At 40.2% G+C, this 8928-nt stretch overlaps 2 protein-coding genes across 2 annotated transcripts; both read left to right on the top strand.

Annotated features, from left to right (window-relative positions):
- Positions 1–2084: 2084 nt before the first annotated feature.
- Positions 2085–2633, top strand: LOC138901991 (uncharacterized). The gene has a single exon (XM_070189793.1). It carries the CDS (start codon positions 2085–2087, stop codon positions 2631–2633), a length of 549 nt encoding a protein of 182 aa, XP_070045894.1.
- A 5459-nt stretch (positions 2634–8092) lies between these two features.
- Positions 8093–8683, top strand: LOC104085472 (uncharacterized). Its single transcript, XM_009589511.1, has one exon. It carries the CDS (start codon positions 8093–8095, stop codon positions 8681–8683), a length of 591 nt encoding a protein of 196 aa, XP_009587806.1.
- Positions 8684–8928: the final 245 nt, after the last annotated feature.

The raw sequence follows: 8928 nt of genomic DNA, 5'->3' as shown, positions 1-8928 counted from the left end.
AAGATTAACAATAATAACCCACAAGGTCTTTATCCTAAAGGTAAGATTTTACACCCTAACCCTCAATTTCGAATTTGCCTAGAATTAGGTAATTAGTAAGATAATTTTTGGGCATGGGAGTTGTTCATCTTGCATGCATGTATTATCAAAGGGTGTAAAAAGATTGTTAAGCTAAAAATGGTAAAGAATGGGTTGTGGGGTGATGGAATCCTCCATAAAAAGGACTTTGAGAAACCTTAATGCACGATTAGTATTTGATAAAATGCTCAAATGAGCTAGAACCATGATCATCTTCCTAATTTTGATTCAATTTGTTATATTTCTAAAATAGATTGAAGTTGCTAAGAATTCCAGAACATTATAGAGTTTAAGGAAGCTCCATTGAGGTATGTTGGCTAAACTCTTCTCTTAGAATTGAATCCCACGGTATTCATATAAATTATGTAAGACCCGAGTGGATCATTATAAATTGGATATTCCGAGTAAGTTTGTGTCGAAAGATATATGTTCAATAAGTATCCCAAATGCTTTATTCATATTATGTTATCAATTGAAAGTGTGTTCAAAATATGGGCTGCGCTTTAATAATGTTGACTTCGAGTCAAGTTTAAACGAAGGCTATTATGCCAAATTTTGTGAAGTATATCTATGTGCCTAAGAATCTTAATTGCTCACATGTGCACTACAAACCTTGAATTGAATTGTATTTGTTTTTTATGGTGATGATGATGTTTGAAATTGAAAAGGTGAGCATGAAATACTAAATACGGCCAACGTGCCAAGAATAATTTTTATAATTGTGGTCACTAGTGCCAATGAAATGAAAAGATGTAAAAGAAGTATGAAATGTGATGATTGATATAAAAAGGTTGATGTCTCGAATAAGACAGCCTAGCCGATCGGGTGGTGATCGGACACCATGTCGCACATATGGTGGTGATTGTGCTGGAAATTGTAATTGAATTTGTGATTGTGGTTGATGTCTCTAAGGAGATAGCCTAGCTGATCAGGTCGTGATCGGACTCCGTGTTAAAGGTACGGGCATATTGATTTTGAGAGTGATTGTGGTTGATGTCTCTAAAGAGATAGCCTAATCGATCGGGTCATGATCGGACTCCGTGCTAAGAGTACGGTGGTATTGGTTTTGTAAATAATGGTATTGTGAACAATGGTATATCGGTGCTAAGAATCACCAATCTGAAAATATGGGAATTTACGTGAAACTTGATGTTTTGGTATTGTTTGAGACTTTTATTGATTTTATGATTATTCCTCCATGTAATATTATTTGTTCTATTGAGAGGGTGTTTAGTTATACATACTAGTGACATTCGACAGTACTAACGTCCCTTTTACCGAGGACACTGCATCTTTAAATGGATGCAGGTGGTTCCACAGCAGGAGATATTGATCAGTGATAGCAGTACACCTTCTTCCCAGCTGACTTGGTGAGCCAACTTCATCCCGGGGTCATGTATCTTTTGTTCTTTGTGTATTCTGTTTGAGGTATAGCTGGGGCCTTGTTGCCGGTATTATCATTGTACTCTTCTTTATCTATAGAGGCTCCGTAGACATAGTGTGGTTGTATATTGGTGCTGGGGATGTCAAACTCATTATGTTGTGTTTGAATTACTATTTTCACTTCAGATTATGAAAAATGTATGTGAAATTGAGACTTTAAAATGAAGTAACTAATGGTAAGAAATTGGTATTGCATACATGATCACTTTATTGTTTGATTAACGAAAATATATATTCTCTTTATTCATGAATGAGTTTGGGTAGAAGAAAATCTAATAGGCTTGCTCGGCCGGGTTCACTCGGTTAAGCACCAGTCGCGCTCCTCGATTTTGGGGCGTGACAAGCTTGGTATCAGAGCCTAAGGTTTTAAAGTGTCCTAGGATATCTCGGATCCATGTCTAGTAGAGTCCTTATTACCGGTGTGTTGTCGACTCACATCTATAATTAAGATGCTACATGGGCATTTAGGAATAATACCCTTCTTTCATGTTCTCGATCGTGCGATAAAGCTGATGGTAAGATTGTTCCTTCTTTAACTCCTACTTTACTTTAACTTTCAGTACATGGAACCGAAGAAGAAGGCAAGAACTGGCCAAAGTGCCAATGTCACCCCAGGAGTGACAGTTGGCCCTATAATTGATAATGTGGGTGAGCACCCGAGGAGTGAGAATATTTCTCCAGTTACTACACTGCCTGACTGTACTACAATTGATCAGCCCGCACCTGTCCCTACACCTACTGAGGGTGCAACGGTCCCTCCAACTGATATACTAGTTCCACCCCCAAATCCAGCTTCCGATTCTCGTGTTTCTGATGTTGATCTTAGGGGAGCCATACAGATGTTGGCTCAGATAGTGGCTTCCCAGGCCCAGAGGTCAAATGTTACACCCACTTCTTCCAGTCAGCCAGGGGATTCTACTAGTTCCAGGGTGAACAGGTTTCTCCAATTGGATCCTCTAGTATCCACGGGTACTAACCCAGAGGAAGATCCCCAGGACTTCGTTGATGAGATGCACAAGACTCTCCGAGTTATGCGTGCTACTGAGTCAGAGGCAGTGGAATTCGCCTCCTACTGCCTGAAAGAGGTGGCATATTCTTGGTTTGAACTATAGGAGGAGTCCCATGAAGAAGGGAGCCCTCCAGCGAGGTAGGGTGAGTTTGCTGATGCCTTTATTGATTATTTCTTGCCTACCGAGACTAAGGCAGCTCGTGCTACTGAATTTGAGAACTTGAGGCAAGGTAGCCTGAGTGTGTGGGATTACTATATGAGATTCGCGTACCTGTCTAAGTATGCTATTTTTATGCTGCCCACTATGGAGGCTAGAATCCGTCGATTTGTACAGGGCCTTAGTCCCTTGGTAATTAATGAGGCCACTACAGCAGCCTTGAATTCTGATATGAATTATGGACAAATGGTGGCATTCGCTCAAGCAACAGAGACTCGCAAGTTGAGGAACAAAATGGAGCGAGAGGGTAGCAATAAAGCCCGGTCTGCGGGCAACTTGGGTGGTTCTTCTGGTGGTGGCAAGTCAACATTCAGGGGAGGGTCGTCAGGACCATCCCAGTCCTTTGCTCAATCTTCGGCTAGTACACCGCCATCAGGGCCCAGTCAGCAGCAGCAGTGGAGCCATTTCAGGCCCAGTCATGGCAATAGGGGATCCTATCAGCAGGGTCGTCATGTTGGTAGATTCCAGTAGCAAAGGAGGCCCTCATGACCTAGGTGTAGAAAGATGCACTTAGGAATATGCTACATGGACTTACCCATATGCTACGGATGCGGATTGAGGGGTCACATTCAGAGGGATTGTCGTTCGTCCCACCAAGGTGCGGGCAGGGGCCCAGCTGTCACGACCCAAACTGATAGGCCGCGACGAGCACCCAGTACCTTACTCAATCGAGTACCAATGTAACGTATATTTTGTATCATACTATCATAGGTAATTGAGCCAGAAAGGCTGTCGTGAGATAAGTAGAACAAAACATGAGGAAATACTTAATATAGGGTGACCCAACTTGATATACCAACTTATACATATTACGTATTGGCCTATAAGGCCATACCAGTATCCGTATACATGACATCTGTCTACAAGTCTCTAAGAGTACATAAATATTATAAAGGTCAGGACAGAGCCCCGTCATACCAAATAATACATATTCAGATCATACTGACCAAATATGCAACTCCGGAGCAAGTGGAGTGCACAAACACCTTCTGCTGAGCTGATAGCCTACTAGGAGAACTCTCAACCTATCTATCGGGATCTACGGGCATGAAACGCAACGTCCCCAGGAAAAAGGGACGTCAGTACAAATAAAGTATCGAGTATGTAAGGCATGACAGTAGTATATAAAAGACATGAAAGAAACATGGAGTAAAGAACTCAACCTGAAATTTCTGAATAGCTCTGTGAATCATGAAAATTTATAATGTCATGCATGCGCGTATAAATGCCATACCATGCATAGGTATATGCGTACATAACATCATTCAAGTCTCTGAGGGCATCCCATCATATCATTTCAGTCACTGTGGGCAAAATCATCAACGTATACCAGTTGATCATGTGGTGGTATGTATATAATGCCGTAACCTTTTCCCATATCCCATATACATATAATATATGCGTATATAACGCCTTCTGGTTATGGGTCAATGTACATGTATAAATGCATGAAGTGCATAAGAAATACGTTAATAAGATTTCTCGAATATCATAAAATCAATATGCCTTTCGGACAAACTTTATCAAATACATATTTTTCTGAGACTCATGAATAAAGGATATAATAATAATTCACATGGGGAATCAAGAATATAGACACCCTTAGTATTTCTATGAATAGAGTCATTTATGAAAGTTGCGTATTTTGCTCGTTTCATTTGTACCATTTGGATCATGCCAAAAAGAAAGAAGGGATAGCCTTAACATGCCAGTATGATTTCTTCCTTATTACTCAACCAAGATCAACACAACTTCTTTCATCTACAACAAGTGAAATGATATTGCCGTTAACATATAATGTCATACCATCATATTTGGCTAGTCGTATGGCTTAAGAAAAATCGAACAGCAACTCCCCTATTTTTAATACATCCCAAAGACCACTAAGACATCAACAGCCCAACAACAACTATAACCAATAATAGCAACAACAAAAATATAATCCAATATGAGTTTCTCCGATTATCTTAACAACCAAATTGAGCGGCAAGCTCGTTTTTACTCACAACAAGATATAAATTGAATCCAAATATTATTTCATAAATTAGATTATAACCTTCAGAACATCATACTTATATGTACTATGTTATTTCTAGTTCAAAACATCCACAAAATGCCTTCCAAAACACCCCCATACACCTAGTACCTTAATTTTTATCGTCAATCACTTGTTTTTCATCTTTTTTTCTTCAATAAACTTAATTAACACCTAGAAAAGCTTAACAACAGCAGACACAATATTATAAAATTATTTCTTACAATTTCTAGCCACCACAAACCATCTATTTAGCCACAAAACAATCCAACCAAAGACAACTACATCCCATGTTCTTTCAAGTGCTATCTTATGGTTTCTCACTCAAACAACGCAACCAACACAAGATTAACCTTAGGTACAATCAAGAAGATGTTATACATACCTTGGACAGCAGCTACAACTCGAAACCCTGTCTCAGCTTAGCTCACAATAGCCCTCAATCACACCACAATATCATAAAAGCATTCTCTTGTAGTCCTTAATACCTTTGATGATGATTTGAGTTAATTTCCCTTGAGTTTGGTTCTTGAGATCTTGGGATATATTAGAAGGGTTTTGGAGAGCTGTTAGATGAAATTTGGGTGAAAAATGACCCGCAATGAGTCTGAAACACCTTTAAAAAAACATAAGGTCGGAGGTCGTCTCAAGTGGATCCCAACCGAACTGCTTGTGCAGTCTCACAAAAATGTGGATATCTCTCTACTCCGACGTTGTATCAATGAACGGTTTAATGCATTGGAAACTAGAATCGTAGACCTTAAATATGGTATATAATATGTCCCAAAAAGACCTCATATAGAACATAAAATTTATTTCTCAAAAAGCTCTGTTACAAGGCAAATCCTTAGTCGGATTTTTCGCAACTTAAATCCGATTTTTTTCTAAACTTTATATATTATATCCAAACGTCATATATATTCATATCATGACTTTAAACTAATTTAAATCATGATTAACAAGTCTCACATTCATTACGTCACCTTGGGACGCACAGGTTGTAACACCAGCATAGCCAACCAGTTCTACAGCTACTACATCCGCAACACTTCCTCCAGTTTGAGGCACTCCAACAGACGCAGGGCGTGGTACAGCTAGGGGTGGAGCACAGAGTTTGGGAGGATTCGACTAATTCTATTCTATAAGGGGTCGCCAAAATTTAGAGGCTTTTCCAGATGTTGTCACAGGTATATTGACGGTCCAATCTCATGATGTGTATGCTCTTATAGATCCCGGTTCCACTTTGTCATATGTCACACCTTATGTTGCTATGGAATTCGGGATAGAACAAGAACAGCTTAAAGAGTCATTCTCTGTATCTACTCCAGTTGGTGAGTTTATTTTGGCCGCACGGGTTTATAGGGATTGTGTTGTCACGTTGCGTGGTCGGGACACCATGGCCGATCTCATTGAATTGGGGATGGTCGATTTTGATATAATAATAGGGATGGACTGGCTTTATTCTTGTTTTGCCAATCTGGATTGCCGAACGAGGACTGTTAGGTTCGAATTTCCAAATGAACCAGTTATTGAGTGGAAGGGTGATGATGTAGTGCCGAAGGGTAGGTTTATTTATTACCTTAAGGCCACGAAAATGATCAACAAGGGGTGTATTTACCATTTGGTCCTAGTTACGGACACCGATGTTGCGGCACTTACTCTTGAGTTTGTGCCTGTTGTGAAAGAATTTTTGGGAGTCTTTCCGGAAGATCTCCCTAGGATCCCACCAGACAGGGAGATTGATTTTGGGATTGATCTGATGCCAGACACGCATCCTATATCTATTCCGCCCTATAGAATGGCACCGTAGGAATTGAAGGAACTAAAGGAGCAACTGAAGGACTTGTTAGAAAAGGGTTTCATCCGGCCGAGTGTGTCGCCTTGGGGAGCACCGGTCCTTTTTATAAGGAAGAAATATGGGTCATTGAGAATGTGTATTGAATATCAGCATCCTAACAAGGTCACAATCAAGAATAAGTACCCACTGCCAAGGATAGATGACTTGTTTGACCAATTGCAAGGTGTTAAGTACTTCTCCAAAATTGATTTATGGTCCGGATATCACCAATTGAAGATTAGGGACTATGATATTCCGAAAATAATTTTTAGGACCCGGTATGGGCATTTTGAATTTTTGGTGATGTCTTTTGGGCTAACAAATGCCCCAGCAGCTTTCATGGATCTTATGAATCGAGTCTTCAATCCTTTTCTTGACTCCTTTGTGATAGTGTTCATTGACGATATTCTTGTGTATTTACGAAGTCAAGAAGACCATGCCGATCATCTCAGGGTAGTTCTGCAAATCCTATATCAACACCAGTTATATGCAAAGTTTCATGTAGTTATCAGTATCTTCCTTATTTCCTTACCTCTAAGCTTTATAAGTTTTCTTGTCAATTTCATGTGTATTTCAACAACAACAAAAACGTACCCAGTGTATTTCAACAAATTATTTAGTGTCTTATTAATAAATCATTTCTATTTCGATTTGTTTTTAGTTAAATGGAGTTGTAGAAATTTTAGAGCTACTTGGCGGTTTATTGGCTGCTTTGCTTCCAGAGAGAGAAACTGCATATTGTTCGTGAGAAATTACTTGTAGAAGGTCAAGCAATAGCACATTTTTTCACCCCAACACTACTTATACTTTCTGATAAGTATCTAACTTATTGATACAATATGAGAATTTAAGAAGAAACTAAAGTTAAGAACTAAGCTAAGGTAAGGAAAAGGAAATAACATATTTCATTCATAGCCTCTGAAGATGGCAAGTTCGATATATATAGGGGAAATAAGACCTAGGGATCAAAGTGAAATAAAAGTAACTTAGGGGAAATAAAGTAACTACTTATTGGACTGAAATGTAACGTAAAAACTAATAATTAATAGGTAAATAACCAACCCAATTCCCATGTACACTTCCGGGAACATAAAATACTACTCACACAACATTTCCATATCGTATCACTTATCTCGAATGTAACAAGTTGTTGTGGTGAACAATGGTAGCGTTAGGTCACGTCCTCGGGTGGGGCAGGGGGTGGGGGTAAGGGAAGCTCTAGGTTGAGAATTGGATCCTGGAACATAGGGACTTTGACGGGAAAGTCTATAGAGTTAGCGAAAATTCTCCAGAAGAGGAAGGTCAACATAGTTTGTGTCCATAAAACTAGATGGGTGGGGACTAGAGCTCGGGAGGTAGACGAGTTTAAGTTGTGGTAGTCGGGGGTTGAGGGGGAAGAAAGAGGTAGACATCCTAGTTGATAGGGAACATAGAGAGCTAGTGGTAGAGGTTAGGAGGGTGAACGACAGGTTGATGGCTATTAAGATAGTTGTGGGAGGGCTTATTTTAAACATTATTAGTGCTTACGCGCCTCAAATGGGTTTGGACGAGGAGGTTAAAAGGAATTTTTGGGAGGACCTGGATGGGTTGGTGTGGGGAACTTCTCACACCGAGAAGCTTATCATAGGAGGAGATTTCAATGGCCACATTGGGACGTCGTCTGGGGTTACGATGGGGTGCATAGTGTCTTTGGTTTTGGAGACAAACGTAGGAGGTGATTCGCTGTTAGAGTGTTCTAAATCCTTTGATTTGGTGATTGCTAACTCGTGTTTTCCAAAGAAGGAGGAGCACATGGTCACCTTCCAGAGTACGCTGGCCAAAACCCAAATTGATTACATCCTGCTTAGGAGGTGTGATAGAGGTTTACGCACGGATTATGAGGCCATCCTAAGTGAGAATCTCACGATGCAACATAGGCTATTGGTTATGAATTTGGAGATCATGCGGACAAGGAAAAAGAGGGTAGTGTATGGTCTACTTAGGATCTGGTGTGGTGCCATGACTAAGGACAAAGCTCAGGAGTTGGGGGAGAAGTTACTGGCAATGGGGGGCTTGGAGGAGTAGTGAGGACACGAGTTCCATGTGGACTATGACAGCGAGCTACATTGGAGAAGCTGCGAGAGAGGTGTTAGGGGTCTCGAAGGGTTTCTCTAGTGGCCGCTATGGGGACTGGTGATGGAATAAAGAGGTCCAAGAAAAAGTGGAAGCAAAGAAAGTGTCATATGTGAAGCTAATAGAAGGCATATATGAGGGAGAGAAGAGGGCCAAGAAAAAGTAGAAGCCAAGAAAGCGGCATATGTGAAGCTAAT

The sequence above is a fragment of the Nicotiana tomentosiformis genome, chromosome 11 (assembly GCF_000390325.3).
Source record: "Nicotiana tomentosiformis chromosome 11, ASM39032v3, whole genome shotgun sequence".
Lineage (NCBI taxonomy): Eukaryota > Viridiplantae > Streptophyta > Magnoliopsida > Solanales > Solanaceae > Nicotiana > Nicotiana tomentosiformis.
The sequence above is the reverse complement of the archived record's forward strand: the minus strand, read 5'-3'. Positions and strand labels throughout refer to the sequence as shown.

Excerpts from the sequence above, each read along its gene's own strand:
- LOC138901991 (XM_070189793.1), top strand. The coding sequence starts at position 2,085 with ATGGAACCGAAGAAGAAGGCAAGAACTGGCCAAAGTGCCAATGTCACC.
- LOC104085472 (XM_009589511.1), top strand. The coding sequence starts at position 8,093 with ATGGCTATTAAGATAGTTGTGGGAGGGCTTATTTTAAACATTATTAGT.